Raw genomic sequence first — 27,883 nt, forward strand, 5'->3', positions numbered from 1 at the left:
AATGTCTCCAATTGCATCAGAGTCCCCTTTTCCCACTCACTATACAATGCAATCTGAGACAATTTCAAAACTCTTCAGCACGTTGTTTTTTCTCTTCCTCCCTTACAAAATCTCATGCACACACAGACACCTCTTCAGTTTACCAGGTATCCAAATCCTGTTCCTGTTATGCCACAGTTGCAGAAAAAAATCATGCAAGGGAAAAGAAAACCACCTTCAAATATCAGTGTCAAAAATGCAGTCACTGTTCCTGTGTCTCCCAGGGTTATTCACGTTCAGAGCTTTCAGGTCCAGCCCACTCTGAATTAGAAAGCTGTGGAAATGTCTAAACGTTCCTCCTCAGTTAAAGACAGGTTTTTCTTTTCCCCAGGGAAGACCTTCATTTGGGAGTTCACAGAACTGGAACAGCACTGTCAGATCTCTTAGTTTTGAGGCTGTATCTTCGGGAGAAATACCTTTGCTGGATTGTGTGGTTCAGGACTCTGTGCTCAATTGCTGCCTCTGCTTTTAAGATGCAAACCACAATCTTGGCCAAACCAAAGCCTGTGTCTGTCTAGGCTCTGGAGGACCCAGGGATATCTTGTCTGTCTGGAAGTACCAGCCTCTGCCCTCTCTTCTCCCCAGGCATATGGCAAGTGTTTATGGTGAGAGGATTCCTGTTAATGCTTTGTTGGGGAAAATCCAGCCGTCTCTCCTCCCAGGACTCTCTTAGCTGTGCTGAGTGAACAGTGCCATGATTACAGATCATACTCAGAGATTTCACTCAGCTGAAACAGCAGAAGAGAAAAGGGTGGCCGCTCGTCTTTCCTCTGAGCAGGGGAGAGAAGAGAGAGGACGAACATTATTGTCAGCTTGAGAGGAATGGCAAGGTTAGCAATGAAAATCTTGTGAAGAAACGGAGTATTAACAAAAATACAATCTATCCCTATAGAGAAAATGCCAGTGGAAGAACCAGCTTCCTTCTGTGCAATGTTTCTTTTCTATTAGCAGTGAATTTTGTCTCGTGGACACTAAGTACCTTCTAATAGCTTGGCTGTCATCTTTACCATCACTGTTAGAACTCAGCCCCACAGATCTGCAGCTTTCTTAGGAAGGAAACTTTTGAATTAACTTGAGTTAGGTGCACTACACGGGCTCCTTAGTGAAGTCAATGCACTCTATAGAAACAGCAGATTAAATACAAGGGAGAGAGACCAGAGTTTGCTTGCTGGTGCAGATGAAAGCTACAGTGCTTCACGTCCAGGATTTTATCTTGTGTTAGCATGTGATGGGTACACTTCTCTCTTCTCCTTTAAGCCAAGGGAAAGAGAGCTCTTGTCTTTGGGAACTAGGACTCTCTTATTACAATACTAACCATCCTCCAGCAGTGGCTCATGACATCATAAATTGCCTTGGAGGCCAGCTTAGGTTTGTAGAGCCGAAATCCTGCATTGATTTCTTCCACCACTTCTGCATTGGTGCGATTCTCATAGGGGATTTTACCTTCACTGAAGACCTCCCACATCAGCACTCCTACAGCAAACAAATGAGAAAAATCACGAAAAAGCAAATAAAACCCTCATCAGACCTGTGGCCACCTTCCACCTGTTCTTCTCTGCAACTCAACATTGTTGTCAGCTACTTGGAAAAGCATTTTCACTTGGATTCTCAGTACACATCTGAAAAACCAGGCAGGCCCTAACACAGCTGTACAATGCCAGCCAGGATCTCTGCTGTGCACTGGAATGTGTGGAAGTACCAGTCTGACTTCTCTGCATCCTACTTTGTGATAGTCTAGCACACAGGGATGTCTTTCCCCATGAGTCAGATGCTGTGTTATGTGTCAGAAAGCAGAGCATGTCTTCTCCAAAACTGTGAAGAGGGAATGCTGTGCATGTGCTCCATCCAGATGTGTAATCTGGAAAAGAGAAGCTGCTTTTTTGTCACTGATTCAGTTCATCTATTTTTGCTTCCAGTTAATCACATAGAAGAGACATGTCACTGATGTTCCTGCCTGCAGTGTGTCCTGTAGCCAAATCTGTTAATTTTGGTGAGACTCAGTGGCAATAAAGCCACATGAACTGCTCTATTCCTGTTACCCAGCTTAGCACAGGGAACTCCTCGCCTGAAAAATGTCCTGGCTGGTGTGATTCTCTGGGATGAATTCACATGCACTCATAGTGGAATTTCAAAGGATTGAGGCACATTTTTCTTCTTTTCCTAAACAGTCCAATGTTTTCCTATGATTCTGTTCAGAGCAGTACAGAAACTCAAGCTTCTCCAGTGTGGTGAAAGAGAGACAGGCAAAGACAAAAGACCGAATACACTGCAGTTGGCCTCCAAGTCAGAGAGGGTCTGCAAATGGAGTGAATACAAGGCATCTGGGTTGTTATTAGCTTTAATTTCTTTGGTCACCTGTTATGCCTCACATAGTAAACTGTGTTCACATTGTGTTAGGAAAGGGAGACAGACTATAGACTGTTCTGAAATAAAGTTGTGCAACTCCATAGTCAGCTTTGCTCAATTACGTCTGCTTCCACCTTTGACATCTTCAAATAGGAAGATGCATAGAGACTGCAGCTCCACACCAATGATACTGGCCCTACTGAAGAATAAGCAAAGAAGTTGTACTACCCCAGTGTGCAGATTCCTGCACTGGGAGTTTCTGATGCCTATTTTGTTCTCCTGGGCACAGCAGGATTTCAGACCTGGCAGAAGAGATGAATGGCCTACAGAGTAGCAGAGCAGAAAGCTGCTCACAGTCATGAGACCATGAGGAATCCTCTAATGCAAACCCCACTGGATGGGGAGATAACGAGTCTGACAGATGTACAACCCACTGTCTGCACATCTCACAAAAGGACTGACCAACACAAGCAAAGTTCACCTGTATTTCATTCAGACCTGAAACTGGAGTAAGCCAACTTCACCAGGCTTAGCTTGACTGTAAATCAATCTGAGCACCCTTTCTGGAAGCATCTGGCTCTCAGTGTACAGGCCAGTTTCCGATTTGTGAAGCAGAAGAACATTCTTACCAAAGTAGCACCTCTCCCCATGTCACTGCTGTGAGGTGTCAGCAATAGCTCCACTGACAAAAGCTGTCCCTTGTCATTACATGGTGAGTGCTGACAGCCTCCTCCACATGCCAGGGAACATGGGGAGAGGAATGGTGCTCCCTGAAGCATCTCCCTGTTGAGTTTGTGAAGGAGGCTGTGTGGGGCCTGAGCACCCAGCACCCGCCTCGCTGCTCGTAGCCCACCCCAGGAGTGCACAGCTTCAAACACAGCAGAGGAGATGGGAGCCACAGCAAAGAGCAAGGAGAGCACAGCATTCACAAGCACAGACTAGGAAAGGTTATAATCCTTCGTTATTTACTGCTGGGCCTGGAGCTGAGTGGCACCCCATTGACTGTGTGCTGTGCACAGCACACTGCCCCGATTCACTGCGGTAACAGAGATTTGCATGTTGGTTGGAGAGGGGCCAGGGCCATGAGTGTGCCAGATCTACAGCCCAGGGGATAGCCTTTGTTATGGCTTTGGGGAAAAAGTATACAGCGGTGTTCTTATCTGTGAGGGTCCAGAAGGGAGACCAAAGAATGGACACAAATCATAAAACAATGCATTGGGGGCCAGGAAATGAGGGGAGAAATGGGAGCAGTGAAATTATATTTTCAGATCAGCATAAAGCAAATGGGCTCAGCAGAGCAAACTTGGAAAGGCAGAGGGTTTGAATGAGGAATCAATGCCTAGGACTGACATGCAGAGAGATGGAGTGCCTAAATATTTTCTCTTTCCTCTGCTCTGCTCTGCTCTCCTCTGTAATCTTGTCAGTGGCTCTCCAGTTTTTTCTTGGACATTCTTGCTATGTCAGCAGGAAACACAGTTCATTACTTGGTATGATATAGCATTGCACAGCTACAGAACACCCTTAGAATCCAGAGGATGTAGTGTTTAGAAGAGTTTACTTCAGGATTGAGCCCTTAAGTTTTCTAAGCTGGGATTTGTTGAACTTTTTTCCATTTTGACAAGAGTTTCTTACCAAATGACCAAACATCAGACTTGGTGCTATAGTTGCTGTAGGAGAAAACCTCTGGAGCAGACCACTTGACTGGAAACTTGGTCCCTGTGGAGCTGGTATACTGATCATCAAGGACAATCCTGGAACAGGGAAAGAAGGGAGAATGCTGAGTAACTCCCCATCCCACGACAGCCCTGCAGGGACCATGCATGGTCTTAGAGGAATTACCTCGACATCCCGAAGTCGGACACTTTGACCACCTGGGATTCCCCCACCAGGCAGTTCCTGGCAGCCTACAAAAGAAGGTGCAAAGGCAGCAGGTCAGGGCTGAGAGACTGTCACAACCACTCAGTGGCTTTTATCCTGGCAGAGCAGATAGTGCTTAAAAAAGAGCATCAAAGTGACATTGTGCCATACAAAGAGGACAAAACCCTGAGCTCCTCATGCTTTCTGTACATTTTACAGCATGTTCCTGTTGCCAGAAAAGCTGTTCAACCATCAACATAACTTTCAGGCCCTTATTGCCTAGAAAGGGCAGAGAAAGACCCTAAAATATCCACAGCTTCTCACAGTTCTTGCTCCATAGTGACCGATGGAGCTTGACTGAACACCACCTAATTAAAAGTACTTTATCATCAGTGCATGTTTATACATGAATTATGCAAGAAGAAGTCTTTTTTTTTTTTTTTCTCCACTGATTTTAGACATGAAGAGGAGTCAGTACCCAGGAACTCTGGCTCTTGGGGAGCAAAATGGTCCACTCAGGAAGGAAGAAAAACTTTATAGGCTTGTTTCTTCTCCCCCAAACACAATTAAGGGAAATAGATTAATCAGCACTCCAGGGGTTGGGTTTTTTTTTTCCCTAAAGTATTGGTGCTGATTCTGCAATAAGGGCAGATACAGGATCCCCTGCAAATATGTACGAGGAGTGCGAAAGCTGAAATTAAGGAAGGAAGAAAGCACAGGAAAACATCCACCCGGAGCAAAGAAAAAGTCTATGTGGGACCAACATACCAGGTCTCTGTGGATGACAGAGTTTTGTTCCAGATAAGTCATTCCCTCACACACATCTTGGCACATCCCCAGCAGGGTTTCCTTTGAAAAAGTGCCCCGCTGGCTCCTGAGGTAGTCGGACAAGCAGCCGTTTTCCATGAACTCAAACACCAGGGATATGGGAGTGTTCTCAAAGCACACGCCATAAAGCTGGACTAGCTTGGGGTGAGACAGCTTCCTGTGGGATAGGGAGGGAAGGTGGAAAAGAATAGGCTCAGTGCCTTCTATTCTTACAGCCACTGTGTAATGCACAGCTACATGAGCCACTGTGCTGCACCCTGCTCTCTGCAAAGGCCAACTCTGCACATGGGTAGACCAAGTCTAATGTCAAGTAGGTCTAAGTATCATCCCTTTTTAATGGGGATGGTCACCAAAAGACTTTTCTGCGTGGAAAATCATACAGTCAAACAAAAATAAAATCCATTTCTGTTTGCTCTGAAGGGAGGGAAATGCAAAAAATACAAAGTCAGTCAATAAAACCAAAGAGAATATATCCAGTTGTGCAAAGCAAAAAAACAGTTTTGCAGGTAAAGGTTTTCAATAAAATTTCCCTCAAATTGTAAGGTATTTCTCCATGTAATTATTTTTGACAAAAAACACTTTGCTTTCCCAAATGAACCCTGAGCAGCAGAGATCTGGAAGACCATTCTGGATACTGATAGACTTTGAAGAACAGTAATTCACCTACACTTTGAATTGCCTTCCTCTGTAGCTGCCAGAGCTCACCTGTCTCCCTCTATACTATTTAGATACATAGCAGATAATCAAAGCTTGAATTCCCGATGCATATTCCTGGCAACACTTTGGTTCAATCTTACGAATCCCAGAGGGGCTGATTTTCTTGGTGAATCTGCTACTTACATCAAGACTTTAGCCTCCTCAATGAAATCCTCTTCAGACATTGCTCCCTCACGGATGGTCTTTATGGCTACTTTCGTCTTGTCCAGCAAGTAGCCAAGGTAGACCACCCCAAACTGACCACTGCCAATCTCCTGCACACGGGTGAGCTCAGAGGCGTTAATGACCAATTTTCCTGTTCAGTTGTAAGGGAGAAAGAGTAAGGATTGAGCAGTAGGATGTCAAACAAAAAGCTTTTGCGGGAGACAGGATGTGGTGTGAGACTTTCTGTCTCTCCCTCAAATTGCCTGTCTGACCTTTGATAGCTCATTTGATTAGTCCGTCCTGCAGGTCGTGTTCAAGAGTAGGAACAACAACATCCCCTTTTCCCCCTCCTTTGTCTTGTCTATCCAGTTCTTCAGGAAGGATTGTTTCTGCCATGCATATGTGCACTACTGAGCACAACATGGGGTTTGAGTTTCTTTGATGTCTCCAAGAATTACAATAAGGACGATACTGGCAAAATTCTGTTGATAACAATACTCAAATGGAGGCATCTCTCAGGAGAGACAGCTTTCATCAAATCGTGCTATGATCCCACTCCCATCCCCTTTGTTCAGCATTCATTTTAGTAGTTAATGTTGACTTTATTGACACCCTGGGGTTCTCATCACTCCCTCAAGGCACTGCACTGTCGGTTCAGTCAGTTACCAATGGTAATGACAAAGATGATAATCCAGTGAACAGTGCAGTGTAAAGATCTGGAGAAAGCTATTTATTATGGCTGTGGTCACATGAATATTCATCAATATCCACAGGGATATGCAGGATCACCCAGCTAACAGCAAGGAGTGTGATTCCCAAATAGTCATGAGGGTACTGTACCATAGCTCAGCCCTGCGGTGATCGGGGCCTTTTTCCTCCACGAAGACACCGCATACCTGAGCCGAGTGACGAGACCTGAGGGACAGAGGGAAAGGGGGGTCCCAGTTATTGTCACAGCCACAGGAAGTGTGGCTCTCACTACCCCAGGAGGCAGTTTGGATAGTGAAAGCAGGTTTATTGTACTGAGTTCTCAGCCCCACTTGAGGGCAGCTGAACTTCTGCTCAGACTGATTTCCTGCCTGTGAGAAGGAAGCCAATCCTGAGCAGTTTCAGCTTATTTTCCATTTTAACTCTGTCTGCAAATGTGAGCTGTGAGTCTCTATTAATTCTGATGAACTTCCAAATGATACCTTTTATTTTCAGTGTATTTTTGAAGCCTAGGGTTTCCTGTGGTACTCCTGCACTGTACAGATGGGAGTGTTTGGTGACTCCCATGTCTGGCTATGGATCCTGGCCATGTCCCTGACTTTGTGTCAAATCAAGGTCCAGGAATATATCACCTCCTGGGCAAGAAGGCCCTGCTGTGTAATTCAAACAGGTAGCTTGGCCTGGCAGTGGTGATACTCCCCCAGGGCTCTCAATGCTGTGTCATTATGACATCTGTGTTGGCCACAGTCAGCCTTAGAAGGACAACTAGAGTGAAGATGTGATGCTGGAAGCTGGAAACTGGCCTGAAATGGTCATTTTACTGCCATCCAAGTGCTGGTGTAACTGGGAAGAAGTGATGCCATTTAACATTTCATTGTGAGGACAGAGGGCTTGGGAGCCTTCCTTCACTCACAACAGCCACCTGGCTGCACGGGGTAAACCAACAACTTCCTGATCAGTGCTGGCCTTCACTCACCTCCTGCATTGTGCTGGTGGTAGTTGATGAGGTCAGGGATGCAGTCAAACACGTGCTTTTCTGCCAAGTAATACCGCTTGGGAAAGTCAGTTGTCTCGTTGATGTGATAATGCTTTATAACAGGATTGTTGTCTGTGCTGAAAGAGAGGAGGCTTTCTTTGAGGAAAACTAGGTTGCAGCAAAAAGACAGGAATCTGGGGTATAAACAGAAGAGTAGCAAGTGAGAAAAGGGGAAAACCTTCCCCCAGAATGAATAGGGGAGGAACAAGGAGTGAGTACAGTTGGTAATTAGTCTGTGTACTTGTATGTTCTCCTTTTCACTCATAGATGGTCTCATCTCTAGAAAGGCTGAGGTTTCCTGATAACATAAGTTTATAAGTTTCTCTGCCTTTTCTTTGTGAAACAAAACCTCCTGCCTCGTTACTGAAACCCTTTCACTAATCTTGTGCTGTCCACCTCTGATGAGTCCAGCACACAGTCCATGTTGACCCTATGGTCACTTCAGCTGGGGAGACAATTTCATCAGTATTACAACCCCAGTGATGTCTAAGGCACTATTTATAGGCACATATTTAGATGCAGGGAGAAGTGGAGCCTTTAATACACTTTGCAACTGGCAGCTGACTCTCTGCCTTTTTTGGAAGTGTTTTCCTCTATCATTTTCATGAGCCTTCTGTTCTCTCGTTATAATGCCAAAACAACTACACAGAGATTACACACTCACAGAAGCCATTTCATTGATGTAATTGATGTGAAAAGCTGCTGAGCTCAGCTGTACCTTAATGCTTTGGTGAAAACAGAGACTGTGTACATGCCAGGCTGCCTCGAATCTCTCACCATGAAGGCACCTTCCCTACCCTGGAACAGGAGCAAAGGAGAGAAAACTGGTTAGAGACATAATGGAAAAAAAGAAGCAGGCTGGGGGCAAAGCTGTGCTAATTTCAGCCCTGTCTACTGCTCAGTCATGAGGATGTGCTAAACATGTAGGGAAAAAAAGAGCCTCAACCCACTGACAGAGCTTGGGTTGTCCCACGCACTGCTCTGGTGGCTGCCCAGGGCCTGCAGGTACACCCTGGTGTCTCTTGGGTGCTGTGTGCTTTCAGCTCAGTTTCCTCTCAGAGCTCTCAGAGGAAACGAGACTTAGGCACTTGTGCTGAGTTCATGTGGCTGTGCCTCTCTGTCCCTCCAAGCCTCTCCTAGAAACTCTGAACCCATTGATTGCCTTCAGCCCTATTTGACAGAACATGTGTTCAATGAAATGTGCATCCGAGTGGAAAGGCAAACCCCTCCGAGTGCTCTCTGTTGAGCAGCTACAGAATGAAAGCACAGTTTATCCAACACCAGAGAATCCATATGGGAGTGTATGAATGATAATTTACCAATGTACCACAAATGGGAAAAGCTTGGACATGATCCTGCCCTTTCACAGGTGCACCAGTCATCCAGTATCTAAACACAAATGTGTAGGAAAGATCCCTGCTCTCTGGCACTCACAGAACAGCTTTCTTTTTTAACTTTTGTTTTCTACTCATCTCAATGCTAACATGTCTTATAGGCCATGATCCCACAGGGCCAGACACTGATGGATCAGATGGCAAAGGAGATTTAACATCACAGTATGGATGGAACTTGCTGCACTGGCCTATGTATTGATAATAAAAACCGCATTTTCCTTCTGTTTGCAGATAAAGATGATTTTCCTCTGGCATCCCAAGTACCAGATTATTTCATTCCCTCCTTTGCTTTACATGGTTGGTTTCCTCCATTTTATATGCCTTCTACTCACCCACAACACTTCAGGGAAAACTAATCCACCAAGTGCACCCTGCCTTGGACTCGCTCCCACCTCCCCAGAGGGCTGATCAGCTCCAATATCTGGACAATGCAATTTCTAGCACAGGGAAGCTCTGAAAAGGGTCTCTACCCTGGCAAGTATCCAAGGTGGGCAAATTTTGGTGACAGCATCCTACCTGAGTTACTGTAAGCTATACTTTTGCCCTTCAATCCCACTTGACACCAGGCCTGGCCAAAGATCACTGACAAACTTGGCCACATTTTTGGGGGGAGCTGTGAGGGTTGCAAAGCTTTGAACCAGAGGTCTCTGCAGACACATGGGGGTAATTGCCATAGAAAAGTTGTGCTGGTAGGACCAAGAGGAAAAATAAGATTATTAAACCATGTGTGGACATGTCCTGTAGTAGTTTATAGGAGCTAGAAGAATTTTTAAAACCACACAAACCCGCTTTTATTTCCATTAAATACTGTCATTCCAAGCAACAACACTCTATTTGGGACACCTGTTAGTGTAAGAGCTTATTTAAAAACTGAAGTTATGTTTGTGTGGAAAATCTGAACAAGAAGCTTATTCTTTATATTTTCAATACAGTCTTTGCTGGAAAACTCTGGCTCAACTGAAAAATTAAAGATGTGTTCTCCCATGCACATATACATACAAAACTAAAAAACAAACCCCAAGCCCATACTTTTGGCTTTCACCCAAAATATTTCAGCATGACTTTGCTTAAATTTTCAGAGAACTAATGGCATCCAGAGGCCTCCTGCAGAGGCTGAAAAGATGAGCTCACATCACAGTTTTCAGTTGACACAGTGTTCTGAAGCAATGTTTTCTACTAGCCACAGTTATTGCGTGTGTTTGGCTAGAGCAGGCTGGCACAGCTCTCTGCCCATGCTCAGCAAATGTGGAGGTGAGGGGGTGGTGCTGGTGGTTCTTTATCTGGCATCTCACACTAAGGACAGCAGCACAGCAGGAACCCCAGGGCTCAGCTCTCTGACACAGAGCAGCCCTTGCAGGCTTCATTTGTCATTAATTAATTAGTATTTCCCATCCACCTCATACATAACACTGGTTTACCTCATCCCTGAGGAGAGTTTCTGCTTTGCTCCTGCTGATGTTCTTGTTGTACCACCTGAAAACATCAGAAGACTCCGAGTCAGCATTTCCAGCCCAGGAAAGTTTCTGCTGAAAAGCTGAACTGAGCGTCCCCAGGGCCAGCACTGACATGTGGTTCTGGAGTAGGGGCATTTGAGGCCTGGAGCTTCAAATCCAGGGCACTCAGAGGTGCAAGAAAAACATAGGCACAACTTACTCATACATTTGCAGATTCTCGGGCGATTTTTCCACCAGGTAGCTGCTTGGCACGTAACCTTCATGCCTGTTGAGATGCAACACAGTGTGAGTGTGCTGACAGATAGGATTTCCTCTGCATCTGTAGGAGTGAGCCTTGAAAGATTTGCCTGCTCATTGCATGATAGAAGTGCTGGTTGTTATGTATTTAGCAGGGTTACTGGAGAAGAAAACAACTGATTGCACCTCAAAACTTCTGGAGAGTTTCACAATTTTTTCCCCTACGTGTATCACAGCAAATACCAGCCTAAGAGAAGGACTGTTTGTTTCTTTAAAATTAACTTTTCTCCAACTGTCTGAATAAAAACATTAAAAGGGAAGAAAGTGGCCCTAAATAACCTTCCATCAGCTTTCCTGTATGCCAGAAGATGCTTCTCAGAAGTTAAACAAGGGGCCAGCATGTATGTTAATGGAAGAACAAATTGGATTTAGAAAGGATTTGTAAATTGGCTGTTGAAAAGGGACTTACCCATTCTTATCTTGAATCAGCCACCAGTGTTCCTCAGAGCTGTCTATCACATAATATTCCTCGTTATACTGTAACGTCAGCTCCTGTGGATTCTGGGCCTCATAGTCATATATGGCTATGACCAAGGCATCCTTGGGGTATAGAAACAATTCCTGCACAAACAAGGCAAAAGGCTCATCATATTCATATTCACAAAAAACAATGGCATACTCCCTAAAATGATATTTTCCTGGCAGCACTCGTGTCCTCTGGGCTCGAAAGCCACAAGGCTAGGAAAGCACCCCACAGCATCTAGAGGAGTATGGTGGCAATGTGAGAATCTTTAGCACTTTCAAACAATGAATTTCATACAAAAATTTCAGTTGCACAGAAAATGCCCAGGGAATGTTATCACAGGTGAAATTCTAGGTCACTGCACTGTGGTGAACCTTAATGAGGACACATTCCCCACTGTTAGTTAATCACACAGGACAGGACACTAAAGACAGCTTAACATGCCTCACTGCACTCACCCAGTTATCTTCAGGAGTGGGAGGAAGAGGCTTCTTTGAGGCTGAAATGAAATCAAGAAAGATAATTTGAAGCCAATCAGGACAAAAACAGTGGAGAGACCATCAATGTAATGAATGGATACAGGTGATACAAACCCAGGGAATAGCGAGCCTTGAACTTTTAGAGCAAGAGATGCCAACTGCACCTACACAGTGAATCTCAGCCACACAGCAGGGGTTTGAAACTGGGGTTCAGATTGCTTAAGGAATCACCCAGATACAAGGTAAAAGTTTATTGGGTGAAGAATGATTGACCACTATGTGTTTTCAAGAGACAAAGTCAGGATTACTCTTGGCCACTGAAACCACAGAGGAAATATGGTTAGAACAAAATAGGATATCCTGCAGCAACATGTTTCTTGAAGGAAATGTAATATTTTTTAATGTTCTCTACAAGACAGATTCAATCCTGTACTTTTGCTAGGAATAAATATTTGCAAGGTCAGGATGGTCTTAACAAATCCCATACCATTTTTGGAGGGATCATACTCCACACAGCCAACTGCCATCTTCTCTGTCTGGGCACAGCATCTCCACTTGCCATCTAACCAAAAATCTGGATGACACTTTGAAACCAAACTGTTGTTGTTTCTAGTTTCTGGAAAACATTAGGGGAAGAAGAAGAAGAAGAAGAAGGAAAATTAATTTATCTGTATCCACATCAGCTCTAAAAGACATCTAGAACTAAATGGAAATAATCTGCGCTTTAAAGAAACTTCTTATTCTTGTCAAACTAAGCTTTGTGAACATTATCAACCTCCTCCATTAATGTTTTCCTTTCTCCCAAAGGGAGTAAATGCCACCACTGACGTGGAGGAATAGCTTTCCAGGTGGTGGTGGAGCCCATATCTCTCTACTGCAGTAGAACAGAATCCTACCAGTATGACTCTCTCCTTAAAATGCTAAAACACCAAAACCAGAGAAGGCAGGCCACATAAAAAGAAATAAAACCTGTCAGGCCATATATATTGATGATTCTCAGCACACTTGCTGTTTCATCTTGCTGTTCAGAAGGAGCTGTACAAGTGTGGCATTCATCAGCACTAAACATTTTTTGCACTTGTAAATACCAGTCTTGAATATCTTCAGGAGTGATTAAAGTACTTCTTTTAGAAGCTCAGGCTCTCTATCTGCAATCATAACTTTCCTGGGCAGAAAAGTTCTGCAGGCCTGTTTCAAGAGACTGTTCAAATTGTCCAAGGGATGGGACAGTCTCAAAATGTTGAATGAGGAGAGGTGATGAAGTAGGAGCTTGTAGCAGGGGCATTCCAGACAGGGAATAACTGGTTGCAAGAGTCAGTTGCATGAACTTCACAATACCTCCATCAGGCACAGTGTTTTCAGAGGGACACAATACAGCAGCTTATGATACAAAGCTGTGACAGAAGCCTGGTGCAGTTTTCATGTAACCAACACCATCCTTACGTCAAGCATTGTGCTTCGTCTCTGCCCACGGTGGTTCGTTGCTGTGCCTTCGCTTCAGCACCATGGCAGCAACCACAGAACAATTCAGGAGGGGAACAGGAAATGAAAGCTGCCCACAAAAACGTTTCTTAATAGTCATGATTCTCTAAGAAGGTTGCCATCAAACAAAAAATTAATAAGACGCAAAAAATCTTCTATGTAGAAAGGATTGATTATTTAAAAAAATTAGCTGTAGTAACATGCTTGTCTCTTGCTGAATAAGAAACCTCAAATTACAGTAACATATTAACAGTTTATCCAAGAAGAAGATAAATCACAGAATCACAGGATAGTTCAGGTTAGAAGGGACCACAGTGACTCATCTGGTCCAACCTCCCTGCTCAAGCAGCGTCATCCCAGAGCACATGGCACAGGATTGTGTCCAGACAGATCTGGAATATCTCCTGGGATGGAGACTCCACACCCACTGTGGGTAATCTGTTCCAGTGCTTGGTCACTGCACAGGAATGAGGTAACTTCAACAATTAGGTGGGCACAGGGTTTATTACCTTCCTTCAGCGTGAAGACCCATCTCTGCCGGCTCTCACGGTTGGGAGCAAACACGTAGAGTAGGTAGCTATCGTGGACGATCTGGAGAGGGGAGTAAAGAAGGGACTCAGCCATGAGAAGCAATCCCAGATACTCTGGGCACAATGGTGTCACCAAAGGAAACAGGCAGCAGCCCTCTCACCAACAAGTTGCACACAAAATGATGATGTGGGGGAGTGGAGCGACAGGGCCTGTTCAGAAGCATCATGAGCATCTCTTAAGCTCATCGACTTTTCGCTATTTAAAATGGAATGGAAATTCTTATCAAGAAAGAATTCTAGACAAGCACTGGTTTAGATCCCTTTTATGCTGTTAAGAAATGCCTGTGAAATCAACAGAGCAATTCCAACCTGCAGAGGATTCAGCCCATTACTCACTGGCTGCAGTTTACCCTTCTAAAACTCCATTTCTCTGGGAAAATGGCATCTGTTTTTTAGCAATTCCTTGTAAGATACCTTTACTTAAGATCTAAGAGCCAATTTTTTTGTGTGTGTCAGTATAAATCTCAAGCAACTCCCTGGAGATTATTTGAATGCTATTATTTTTCAATATTTTTAATATCTTTCAGTAGGTTTATAGAGGGGAAGTAGCTGGAGCAGATGAACAATGAGCAATCAAGATGCTGTTTTCATCAACTTGGCTTAATTACAAACAAACAGATGATGAGAAATAGAGAAAGCTTGTGAAGTTTCAGACCAGGAGTAAATCATCACAAGAACAAAAATGAATCAGAAACTGAATTGAATTACTATATTTGGGCCTAATATTTGATGTAATGCATAATCTACAGTTCTCTTTCAATGTTTAGCTCAGCAGTTTCATGCCAAACAGGACCTGGGCTCATTGATTCACAGGTGCCTTGAAAAACTTTGACCACTGTCTTTAAACAGAGGCTTCTACAAGACAATAGCTGATTTTTAAAGTTTCTGCAGAGGTGTAGATGAGGCAATATTGATTATTGTCTAAAGAACAGAAAAGATTTTCCATATCAGTCTGAAGTCCTTGAAGAGTGATGCAGTTGCTTTGCATGCTACAGAGCGATAAAATAGAGAAAGGGGAGAAATAACTCCCGCCAAAGTCTCTCCTGTTGATATTATTGTTAGGTCTGTATAATGCCTAAGGCAGATTTCTAAATATGCAGTGAGTAGATCTCCCAAAGATGTAGTCATGAGCATGAGCAACTGCCCAAAATCACTCATTTTATGTGTGTTCAGTTTCAGTACCATACAGGTAAAATGGACAAAATCCTGAGTGGATTCCCCATGTGAAAGATGTTTTTTTTTCTGCACATGAGTCAGTGGGACAGCTGAATGTTGTGTTAAACATGGGATAGCATTCGATCTGATGATCCTTTCCAATTTAAAACCAAAGAGTGCAAGGGTTTATGGATCTTGACTGACTCCCCAGTTCAATTCCAACCTCAATCTGCTTTTTCTTCCTTCACTGTTATTCACCCTGGTGTTGGGTTCATTAACAACTGCATTGTGAGGGAGAATTTTATTGAAATATATTGAAGTGATATCTCTATCAGTATGGTCAACAGACAGACTCACCTGGAAAGGGTATTTATACTGACAGGGAATGATGATGTCACTTTTCACAATTTCCACACATTTAATCCTGGAAAGTTCCACAGAACCCTTCAAAGTCCTTTTTTTCTAAAAGACAGAGAAAAACACTTGGTTGATGCTAATGATTGTGGATTAAGTGAATAATTAGACAAGACTGTCATGTCCGTGGGAGATTTAATTTTAATGGAGCAGAAGCAAATTAACTGATTATGTAAGACATTTAAAAGTACAAAACATCTCATATATGGCACCTGCACATGTTTTGCTCATACTCATACATATATGCACATATATATATGTACTTTAACTCAGCTCAAGGATTGTTAGAGAACCAGTCAAAACCTTTGGTTGAAATTCAGCTTTTACTTTTTTATTTCCAACAAAATGAAGTGCTCTTTTAACCAAAAAGGACTGTTTTCCTTCCATGTTCAATTTACTAACACTACTCTTTCATGCTGAAGAAGATATAAAACAATAAATAATTTACTAAAAAAAGTTTGGGTACTGAGCATTTCAAAACTATGCATTTTATCAAAAATGCACATTTTTACCACATCTGTTTTCCAAAGACCACAACACTTTTCTGTTTTTGTTTTGTTTGGCTTTTCAGCTAAGAAAAAAAATAACAGGAAATTTTAAAATACATAATATCCTCAAAAACTTTCTGACAAAGGTCTTTTCTTGCCGCCTGTGCTGTGTTATTATTCACCATATGCCAGATACCTTGATCACAGTATGGGCAGTTAGGAATGGGTATGAGATGAAAAGACATCCAAATATCCCAGCTACCTCAGTGTACCCTATTTCCTATGGGATTCTCACCCCATAGCTCCTTGGCCAGTGGCACTGAGCTTTTGCAAGAGAGGGGTGAGGTGACGCCTGCACACAGCGGGTGGGAGCGGAGCTGAGGCTCAGTATCTGATGCTTCTGCAGAATTCACTACACGTGCATTTGCTCTTCAGAGGCAAGCTAACCAGCTGGGTTTCCTGTTTTGATTCATTTTCAGTAGGGATTAAACACTAGCTGTCTCCCAGCTCACTTTTGGGACAACATGACGGAAGTCAGTGAGACCTAAGAATGCCAAAACACTGCAAACCGTCTGTTCTTCAAACACGGGCGACTGTCAGTGAACTTCAGCTGCTCCACTGTACCTGTCAGAGACAGCAAGACTTCAGCAACCTTCTTACCCTCCCTTGGACCCCAACCCAACCCTTTGTGTCTTTCACTCTCCAGCTCCCTCTTGCCTCTTGCTCCCTCCATCATCACGACCCCGCAGCCCTGCCCCTCTGGCAGCAGCTGTCCCCATCACTGTGCCAACCCCCACTGCTGCTCCTTGGCTGCTTTACATCATCACATTGAGCCTAAAACGGGGAAGCAGCTGATGCCTCTGGAGATGGGCTGAGGTTTGCTACACTGCATTGTCAAACAGCCTCAAAACAGAGAGGCCTCAAGGCTCCTCAAACCCCACTCTTGCACGACTGGCTGGGTGTTTTGCTTTTGTGCGCTTGGACTTGAGGCAAGAGAAGGAAATTACTACAGTGTGGTCTCACATTGCTCTTGCTGAACTTTGCTTGTGCATTTGGGTCTTTGTATTTGGTTTTGCTCACAGATTAACCAGTGTCTCTGGATTTACTGCCAGGACTGTCTCCTGCAGACAACAACAGCCTGTGTAGGTCTCTGGGGTGGAGTGGGACTCTTTTATATCAACAAACACAAGGCTTTAAAGCACCGCGAAATGGAAATACCAATTAACTCTCAAGAGTTATTGGCAAGCCTTAGAAGACCTTATTGCACCCCATTTTCACCATCTATTTCCTTTCATTCTTATCTATTCACTTTTTTCTTCCAGACTTGGCTTTCTCTGTCTCTTCTCCAAAACCTCCTCTATCATTTGTTCTGCCCCTGGGACTTCTACCCTTTCAATGAGACACAAAGCCATTTATATCCTATAAAAACCTTCAATTTTGCTAACGTTGAACCCTCCTTCATCTTATTCCTTTGAAGTCCCCGGGTTTAACCACATGCATTCCTCCTCTGAGGCTCTAGGAAGCAATGCTGTGCCAGTCACAGGCTCTGCTCTTTCCCTGCAAACTGGTTTTGTTGATACCTTTCTGGACTCTGATGAAAGACAGGGTCCAGCATTCTCAAGGAGCTTTGTGCAGTCGTCCTGCACCTCTCATCACCTACTGTGTTCCTTTTAATCACATAATTCAGGAATGGAAGCTCTTCCTAATCTCATGTTGCAGCACAAGATCAGGGTGTGTCTCACAGCCAGGGCATTGCCCAGCAGATCCTCAGCAGATGGGACTCTGCTGATAAAAAGCAATTACAGTCCCGTAGAAGGACAAACAACTGGAATTACCACTCACAAATTAGGACCTGGGGTGGAAACTAAATATATCCCTGCTTTTGTAATGCTTGACTGCGCTTTAATCCAACAAAAGTAACTGGGCCACTCACTTGGAAGGGAGGGGAGAGGAAAAGCCTCTTAAAAATGGTTTCTGAAAAACCTCAGAGACTTGCTCCTAAAAGAGTGAGACAAAACATGCTGACAGATCTCCATTTGTTGTTTTCAGTCTGCCCAGAGTATAATTAGGTAGATGTTTTAGCTGGTTGGTCAGGAAAAACCTCAGTGGTCTTTCTGCGTAGCATGTGTGGAAAGACAACCAGGGCAGGCTGCTGTCCCATGAGGGGCAGCACATGTGCTGCAGTTTAGCCCATCTTGTTTTATTTCTTTTGATCCATTATTTGCAATATGGCAATCCCAGGAAGGAGAGCTAACAGCTCTGAAAGGATCACAAGCCCAATTCATTGATGGCTTCAACTCCTTTTGCCACACAGCTCCAGCAGCTCTTTCACTGATTAATCCTTTAGTTTGTGTTGCCTGCATAAACTAGATGACCCCAATGGTCCCTATTTGCCTTAAATACTGGGACAATTGGCCATGGGAATATTGGCACAGCTCTGCCCTGCAACACAGGGAGGCATTTCACTGTGTTTGCTTGAGGAATAAGCTGCCTGGCATCTGTCACACGCTAAGATCAACCACCAACACTGCCCAATCATGTCACAGCAGTTTTCCCTTCCAGCAAAATGAATAACTTCTCACCAGCTCATGGTCTGGGGCAGGGGAAGGAGCAGAGACGTGAAGCTCATGGTGAGAGGGCAGGGGGCCGTCAGTGGCCGCTGCAGGTGACACAGATCGGTAATCCCACTTCCTGACCACGGCTTCACAAATGTACAAGATCTTGTAAGATATGGGGCTGTGCATTTGGAGGAATTTGCTGCTTTCAGGCTTACACTTTGCTGTTGCTCTTTGTGAAGGGCATTAATGAAATGTGCTTCACCAAGCGTTGAGGCTGAAGGTCTCTCAGTGGGTGCTTAAGGGTTCTGTTGAACCCCACTGTGTTTATCAAAGGGCCCTGCCAAAAAATGTAGCCATCAGTGCTGTGAGCAGAGGGCAGGGAGGAAGGCTGAATGCCAGGGAGAGGTAAGGCAGGGGAGGGCAGAGCCTTATCTCAAGGAGCACAGGAGGAGACCCAAGGCAGCATTTTCTGGCAGGAAGGCAGCATGCCATGTTTCATAAAGCTGGCTTCGTTCCAAAGTTGCATAACAACTTGTATCTTGTTTCTTTTGTGCCGATGAGGGGAAAACAAAGAAATCAAGATTTATCTGGCCCCAAACTCCTCAGCAGCTGTCACTACCAAGAGCTGCCCACGTGCCAGTTCGGCTTTCCTTGCCAAACTGATTTCTTACTCTGATTTCTCTCCACATAACTCTGTAAGAAAATATTTACCATGGACATACAGTGTTAAAGCTCTACTTGAGCTATTATAATGTCATTTTATGGACAATACAAGTACGTGGCTTCAAGGCAAGTGGCACCATCACATGGTATGAAATAAAAGGGCCGATGAACAGAGCACTTCAATAGGCCTGTCTGTCTCTTTGCAGACAGATGAAGATCCATGTGAAGCTGAGCTGGTGTGAAGGTGTAACACCTTCCAATGGCAGAGAGCTCAACCAGCACAGTCAACTTCATCTTTTGAAATGAGTGACGCGTTACTGCCTTTCAAAGAGCCTTCTTCAGGCCCTACTGAGTTTCTGAAGTAATTTGGAAAGGAATTTCTTGACGTGATGAGCAGCCCAAATTCTGCTGATGGCTCTGGTATTGCAGAGCCTCCTGCCACTATGGGTGTCTCACAGCCTTGTGTTGGACCTCAGTAACAATGGAGAATGACACAGAAAATAGTAACCAAAAGCTTAAGAGGTATCACTGGAACAAGATGGAATTATTTTTAACAGTAATTCTTCTGCTAATGTTTTTTTTCCACTGACCAAAAGACTTGTGCTTGAACTTGAACCTCCTTGAACACTGTGTTGATACAATTACTTTCTATCTTTCTGTCTTTCTTATCAGATACTGTATCTGTACACTGTGGTATGTCCTGTTTTTCTCATAAATAGGGTATTAAGAACTGTTGTTTGGTGGATTCATGGCAACTTTGCCTGGACACTAGCATCATTCAGTATTTTGGGAGTTTTCTCATTAGGAACACTGATAGTCTGAGGTTTTATGGGAAGTAAAACAGTTTAAACAATTTTTAAATTAAATTTGAAAACTAAATTGAGAAAATTGAATTTTAAAGAAAGATGTAAGGGATTTTGCGTTTCCTGCCATGCTAAGTGTCCCAAAGGAAAACTGGAAAGAGGGGATAACTGATAATATTAGAATTTTCTGTAGAACTCAGGCTGTTGTGTTACATTTTAATACCTCCAATATATGTCATTATATTTGATATTTAAATCCCTAAATGTGTCTGCTTTTCTTACCTCTCTATCATGCCTATTTTGTCCTTCAACTTGAATTAAAATAATAAATAAATTGGATTTCTTGCCATTTTCACATCTGAGGAACATGAAGGTGTTTTAGAGGTGGCCAAGCCCTGGATGCAGAGTGCTCTGAATTGACTTAAATAACAAAACCATCTGCAATTGGTGCTTAAGGTGCCTCCATTCAATTAGGCATCAGAGATGGAGAAGCACATGTAGGAGTCTGGGGAAGCAGCTGGAGGGCTCTGAGCTGAAAACAGGAGACATGCAGGGAAAATTGAAACCATAACCTTTCTGCAAGGGTTCTATGGTACAGACTGTACATTTTCATGGGGTGTGAGTATTTAAGGTTTAAGTAAAGAAATCCAGAGAAAAGCCGTGCTTGGCCATAAGAGTATTTTTCTCTTGGCCCATCACAGGCCTTCACACATGATTATTTTCACTGAATTCCTACTCTGAGATCGGACAAAGCTCATTCCTCAGTTCACATTGCCCCAGGTCTCATCCGAGATGGTTATCAGGGTGCACATCCCTGATATCAGCACAAGTGGTTTGACAGGAAAATCAATGTCATCATCAAGAAACAGATGGGGAAAAAAAGAGAAGATTCTTGGCTTTCAAATGAGCTTTCTAATATGATGGAAATAAGTCTTTTATGTTACATAAAAGCATATGGAACTACTACTGAATACTGTATTAGTTTCTTCAAAGCTATTCTTGACTCCAGCAAAGACTGGGAGGAGGGGATTGCAGGGAATGAGGGATTCAGTGAAAGAAAGGAAGTTAAATTAACTATATGCCAGGACTTTTTAATTAAAAATAGTATAAGCTTTAAGGCCAAAATTAAAAATCAGTCAGAAAGGATGAAAGAGTATAAAGCAACGGGCAGGAAGTTATGATGTTGATTGCAATATAAAGCAAAGACAAAGGCAGTGGAAGCAAAAAATGGCCACAATAGAAAAGTCTAATAAAAGGTAACTCTTAGGAAACTGCATATTTATTGTCATATATTCAAATTAGGAGGTATTCTTTCCTTCTTAAAGATACAAAAGAAAACATAGGTTGAAGATTTTATTGTTGTCCTCCAACAGAAGAAAGATTTGAGCTTAAAAGGGAAGTATCTGACATTTGCTGTGAAAACATTTCTCAGAAGCCATTTAATAAAAAATTCTTCAAAGATTAAAGGACAATAAATATATAGACAAAGTTCTAGTAGGAGCAGAACTGGGCAAAAAGAAAATCGTTTAAATCATATTCTGAAAGATAAAATTAGTTTTTCCAGCAAGAAGGAGATGTTTTTATTACCAGACTTCACCACACATTCATAGAGTTATAAAGGCCATAGACAAACAACCTGCATTTTGTACCCTGCCTCCATCTTATTTAGGGTTGTATTGATTTTATTTCATAAAAATTCATTGAAATGGGTGATGGAGGCAGATGCCAAGCCTGACTTCTTTGTGCATGATATGTCTATTATTAATAAATTAGTTGGAGATACACATAAGAAGACAAATGGTATTGCAAAATCTGGCAAGCAGAAAGTACTAGTTAATAAATACATGACAAGTTATGAAGAATGATGTATCTAGTCAGATCTATTTATTTGTAAGGTGGTCTTTAAAACCATAATTAAATTAACTTTAAATGAGGATTACAGCCTCATGACTGCTAAGGTATTCAGAATACACACAGCAGTGGGAAACAGTATGAAGGGTCACTCTGACAAGAAGACCAGAATGGAAGTCTTTAGAAGAAAAGTTTTAGTCTGTTTACATTAGAGTCTTAGGGAAAAAACCCAAGTCTTTCCAGGGCAGGATGGAGAAGTTGGATTCTGTGTAGAAAAATCAAAGTAAAAGGGACAGTTGGACAGAGGAACAACGTGTGGCTTTTGTTCCTGTGGATGGCTGGACTGCTGCAAGCAACCAATCCTGTAGATAATGCAACAGAGGAACTTTTGGGATGCTGATGAAAGGCTTACCAGCCAAGTTTATTCGTTTGTTCTCCTGGAACAAGAGAGCAAATTTCAAGGCACACTAAAGTGACATCTTTATATCTGAGTATCAAAGATGTGAATGAAAGAGCCCAGGACAAGGCTGACTCACACTTTGTGACCTCCTGAGCATCTGACCAGTGTAGGAAGAATAGTGCTGATGTGAATGAAAAGAGAACTTGGCCTTTTCTGTGTGTGCCTTTCATTGCTACCTCTAAAAGCTGGACTAATAATAATCCACAAGTGCATGAAGATATAAAACTTAAAAATATTTATGTTCCTGACCTTCCCAGGTGTTAGGTGCAATTTTCCCAGCCCTGAAATACTCCTCAGAATGCCTGTATGGGGCAAGATGCCCATTTTTGAAGAGGAAAAACTGTGGTCTAGGGACATGGAGCACTTCTCCACAGTTGATACAGGCAGACTCGAGCACTCTGCAGGTCTGAGCCATGCCAAGACGAGCAGCTCTGATGCAGAGATCATGTAATGGCAGAGTACTGGTGTGGTACCAGCCCAGCAGACAGTGGTCTATTCACTGAGTGTGGCATCAGCCTCAGACATCTGTGCCACTTTTAGACTTCAGCCAGCTTGAAACACAAGGTTTCTGACTGCCCCCATCCAGGTGGGAATGTGGCATACTGAACACTATGCAAGAATCTCTACTCAGTGTCTGAAATGCTAAACTACCTCTCTTCACTCTCCTGTCTGATATCCTGAAGAGTTTACCACGCACCATAGGCTGTTGGGCAAATAAGACACAGGGAACTCACCAGCTTAAACACTTTTGCTAAGTAACAACACTGAAATTCTGTCCTAGACAGCCCTCCAAAGGGATTCACTTCTCTGCTTCTTTTGCAGTATGGCAAGTATACCAGGACCTTGAAAGTATCACAGTGTCTGCATTATCCATTATTCTAGTGAGGATCAAACTTATCGGAATAATTAAAATTATTACTCCCATGTGCTGGTTTACTCATATGAACAGTAGCTATAGAACCAGGCAGGCCCTGGAAAAAAATGATTTTTGCCTTTGCAATTGATTTTCATGCTATAATAAAGGCACTTCTGATGAATTTTAGTAGAGGCGGGGGCTGAATACATGTGCCTGTTATCAGGGCTTTGCTTTATGTTAAGACAGCCCTGCATTGTGCAGTGCATAATGAATTCCAGAAAACACAGCTTCTTATTGTTGTCAATTATTGGGGGCTCATTCTCCTAATGAGACATGTAAATATCTTTCATTAACATTAAAGGGGACTGTGTGCTTGGCCCCTGAGGAGAACAGTGCTCTCTGTCAGCTACGGCAGAAAGATGAAAATTACAACAAAAATGCCATTACAGTTATTGCAAAAATTTTCCTTTATCATGTCAGTAGTCTTGACAGTTTTTGGTATTGCTTGCAGAATTATCCCTCTACCCTTTTGGCCTATTTACCTCCTTGTTTTGGACTGCTACAATAAACTCTAAAATGTCTTTTTATACCCACAGTTTCAAAATGCAGAGAAAGGGACTGGCTGCTAAACCCTGTTAAATACAGGCAGAACATGTAAGCCTGGGCTTAATGCATAAGCATATGCTGTACTTTAAGTCACCCAACTGAAATCAATGGGACTTCTCAAACTATTAAGCAGTTCAGCAGTTGTTTTACCTGTATTTGATCAGGGACTGGAGAGGTGGGTACTGTGCTGGGTATTGAACTCTGAGTACAGTAAGCCATTGGACAGGTTGGTAAGGGGTTCTTAAAGAAACTCATTGAAAACTCTCAGAGCAAACATCCACAGAGTTTTGCCTTGAAAAATACATACACTCAAAGTCCAGACAGCTGCTGGCCCCATCAGTCCACGTGCCTGAGGATCCTCTCCATCACTGCAGCTGACAGTTTGCTGACAGAGAACAGTAATGTCCCTACTGCTCTGCCTAAACCTCCAGAGCAGAGGACCATATACAAACTGCCTGCTGGCAACGGTGACAGCCTGTGCTGACCCCTGCCAGCCCCATAAATCATCTGAGAGAGTCCCCATGGAGCAGAGCCAAACCTGTGCCAGGGCCTGCACCTGAAAATGAGCACTACACATCAGCGATTTGAACACCTGCACACGGTCCCTGGTCCTGGGACACTCCTGGGGATGGCACAGCCCATGTGCTGGGCAGGGCTCATCTGAATCTTCCCTGCACTGGCAGTGAACTCAAGTGCTGGGCGTTCATGCTGTTCTCAGCACAAAATAAGATGGTGCTTGCACGGGCTGCCCCAAGATTTCCTCTCCAGAACAGCAATGACCTGACCACGCAGAGGTCTCATCAGGATGGCCTAATTTTAGGGAAGACTACTGAAGAGACTAAGGATCAGTTCTGGGATTATTTCACAGGACAAATTCTTTTCTCCCTATTTCATGTGAAGTTCTATTTATGTAACAAACTGATATTGTCAGAAAAAAATTCAGCATTTCATGCAAAATCAGCCCTGTGATTACAAATAGACCCACCATCCCTCAAATGTGCATGAGGTTCTAAAGTTACATGTGTGTTTACATACACATGTCCACACATGTATAATATGTGCATGTTTAAAATACATCACACATAACATAAAGTGGATAATACACCAGACCCTCATCTCACCTAACTGACCTTTCGGAAGACCGGAGAATTTCCAGAGACACTCATATAGTATGTGAAATCTCTGCCCCACTGAGTCAAATGTTCCAAACTATTTCAGTGCCTAAAGATGCCAACAGACACCTACTGTGAATCCACAAAAGCACCGAGGCAGAGTGCAGGCTGAATTCACGTCAGGTCCACCAAGACTCAGAAAGCACCAAAGAAAACCAGTTGTGAGGATTCCTGTAAATACCTACAGCAGAATCACCTAGATGCTCTTCAGAATTTAACACAGAAAAATTAAGTGGAATATTTATAATGGAATTTTAATTTTCTTTTTTAAAAAAAGGCATTTGAAAAATAAAATAGTTTGGAGGACGGACGAAGATAGTCTTAAACCATGTATAGTCACAGTATGCAGCAATGAATAGTGTCCTTTATAAAATGGAGGTAAGAGAAACACAGCCTATAAAATAAAAGCAAGCAAAACATTTCACTGGGCTTATTTGAGAGAAATAGCCTGCAGGTAAAAATGGCTGTTGACCTTGAAAGCTGGTATCCAGCCCCAACTAGGTTATGATAAAATACGAGGACACATCATACTTTTCTTGTTGGGTTCTGGTTTTACTTAATTTTCTGCAACTGCGCAAGATTAGATGGTCTGAAGTTGCCAGTGCTGGATCCAAGGCAGAACAGTCCCCAGTTCTGCTCTGCCCTACAGTAACAGTTCCTAAACACAGTGGATTAACAGCATGTTCAGTGACTGTTGGAAAACAAGCAATATTATTTACAGTCATAACGAGGTTCAGTAAACATCCAGCTAAATAGAAGAAGAAAATAATTCCCACTTAACTAGAACACTTAACACAATGGGGTGCACAGACTGGCTTCTAATTCTCTTTGTATTTAGCAAATTAGGGAAATGCAAACTTGGGGAAACAAAGCCTACTTTGAGCATGGATCTCATCATCACAGCCCTTCTGAAGCTAGCTCCAAAGACTAGACATGTTGCAGGTGGCAGCTGAATTTATTTTAAAATTCAAGACTTGTGGCATACCAGCCTTTAGTCTGATACCCTGAAGAAAATAATGAGACTGAAGATCTGTGGATGACTTTTTTCACAGATGCAATCAGGGCACGCTTGTGACCTTCTCATTATGCCTCTCCGGGTCATCCCTGTTCCCATGTGAACTGCCAGGCACAGGCTCATGCAGCTCTTACACACATTGGTCATAACAGCCCATACAAATTCCTACAACAAAACTAGATCCTTGCTATAAAATGGAGAAGCAATCTTATTCCTCCACTCACACCAAACACCCACTGATCAGAAGCTCTAAATGGCCCATTTGACCACTTTGCAATTTTCACTGGATGATGCTGTAGCAAGGAGCAGGAAAGTTAATAAATGTTAAGAAAGGATCATCCTTCCCCCCATTAGCACCTTTCCCTCCCCTTTAACAAATTTCATCCTTCCCTCCATTACTCTAAGAAAGAAAATGACGGACGTACCCCGTGGCGCTGTTCATAGTAAGCCAGCTTGGATTTGGTTAAGACAAAGAAGCGCACTTTGAAGTTGGAGGGTGAAGTCCTTCTCTTCTGCTGGGATTTTTTGATCAGCAGTTCCTCCAGGAGCACACAGTTATTCATGGCTGAGCCAAGAATGTTTGTCTCCCAGGACATGAGAAGTCTACCCTGTGTGCCCGTCTAAGAAAGAAACACAAGAAGGGAGACAGTTAATTAAAAAAAAAAAAAAGTAGTTCAAAAGGCAGCGTAGGTGCTTTGAGCTTTATCTTCCCATCTACAGCAAAGCTTCCTTTCTGTCAAACCATAACCACATCCTCTCTGAAGTCATAAAACGAGCAGCACAGTTGAGATACACGCTAGGGTAAATGTTGTGGAAAAAATAACACTTGATGGGCATTCAGAAGGTGTGAATCAATGATTAAGGATTAATTAAAGGGGTGTGGCATGATTAAGCATCTGTCTCCTATTTGCTGATCTAGTAAATACAGTTATAAATGCACACACCAAACACAGATGTATGGGATGAGTGTCCTCACTGTCCTCTTAGAAGTAGGTTGTGCATCCATATTTATTTTGTGAAGGAATGGTACCTTCCCATTTGCAGTGAGCCACAGAGATTTCATACAACGGATTTTGAGGAAGTTCCCCATGTAATCATTTAGCTAACAAGGTGGTGTTTGGTTAAAGGTTGGACTTGATGATCTTGGAGGTCCTTTACTTGATATTTCTGTAATTCTATAACGTGAAGGTTCTTACTATGCAGGCAAAGAAATTGTATCCAAGGGCACACTCACAATCATAGAATCATAGAATATGCTTGCATATACTTGTATAAGGAATGGTAAACATATAATAGATATTTAAACTGAAGACAAACAGTTATAATAACCAATAATTGATTAATTATCATTGATTACTCTCTACTGATTACTGACTGCTTCAGATGCAGTCTGATGAGGCTGTGGCTCGATGCTGCAGGAGGGAGAGGCACAACATGCCCTCTGTGCATGCTATCAAGACCAATGTCATCAGCAGTGACATGAGCTCAGACATCCAAGCAAATGCAACTGGTTTCCTCAGGCCTCCAGGGCACCATTCAGGGCAGTTTGCACCAGGCTAAATATAAAATTATAAAAAAAATTAATATCTATCTAATGCAGTCAGTAAAACTGTTCTATTTTAAAACAAATGCAATCCATTTTTCTCTGCTCTTTCATTCTTAGTATTTTGTGTATTTTTTTAGTATTGATGTATAATTGCATTGCTGATGGTATTGAGGCTTGGAGTCTGGTGGAATGCAGGGAAACTGCAAGGTAAGTATTTTTATTATTTTGGTATTTCTGAAAATTGCTTCAGTGTAAATCATTTACCAGTGCTGAGTTTTGTCTCTGTTTTAATGTAGCACCATGGTGTAAGAAGGCAGGTCCCTATTGCTGCTTTTTAGAGCTGTTTGCAAGCTCAAAAGAAAATATTTCATTATTTTAAATACAGGTTATGAGGAAAAAAAATCTAAACAAATATCAGAATTGCAAAAAAAAAAAAAGAAGACTTGGATTTTATAGGGCAGT

The 27,883-nt window shown here is 42.8% G+C and overlaps 1 protein-coding gene across 1 annotated transcript; it reads right to left on the reverse strand.

Annotated features, from left to right (window-relative positions):
* Positions 1 to 737: 737 nt before the first annotated feature.
* Positions 738 to 26,471, reverse strand: ITK (IL2 inducible T cell kinase). Its single transcript, XM_050311922.1, has 17 exons — positions 26,301 to 26,471; positions 15,347 to 15,451; positions 13,754 to 13,835; positions 12,250 to 12,378; positions 11,742 to 11,782; positions 11,230 to 11,381; positions 10,723 to 10,788; positions 10,488 to 10,542; positions 8,394 to 8,473; positions 7,616 to 7,752; positions 6,772 to 6,846; positions 5,911 to 6,082; positions 5,011 to 5,227; positions 4,225 to 4,289; positions 4,018 to 4,136; positions 1,355 to 1,512; positions 738 to 809 (listed from the first exon to the last, which is right to left on the reverse strand). Exons 1-17 carry the CDS (start codon positions 26,469 to 26,471, stop codon positions 738 to 740), a joined length of 1,896 nt encoding a protein of 631 aa, XP_050167879.1.
* Between the last annotated feature and the right edge of the window lie 1,412 nt (positions 26,472 to 27,883).

Source organism: Myiozetetes cayanensis, unplaced genomic scaffold (genome assembly GCF_022539395.1).
Source record: "Myiozetetes cayanensis isolate MyiCay16 unplaced genomic scaffold, myiCay2020 scf17, whole genome shotgun sequence".
NCBI classification, from domain to species: domain Eukaryota; kingdom Metazoa; phylum Chordata; class Aves; order Passeriformes; family Tyrannidae; genus Myiozetetes; species Myiozetetes cayanensis.

Coding starts and splice junctions, on each gene's coding strand:
- ITK (XM_050311922.1), bottom strand. CDS start 26,471: ATGTCCTGGGAGACAAACATTCTTGGCTCAGCCATGAATAACTGTGTG. Junction 11,382..11,741: donor CCACTCCTGAAGATAACTGG/GTGAGTGCAGTG, acceptor TTGTTTGTGCAG/GAATTGTTTCTATACCCCAA. Junction 4,137..4,224: donor TCCGACTTCGGGATGTCGAG/GTAATTCCTCTA, acceptor TCCCTGTTCCAG/GATTGTCCTTGATGATCAGT.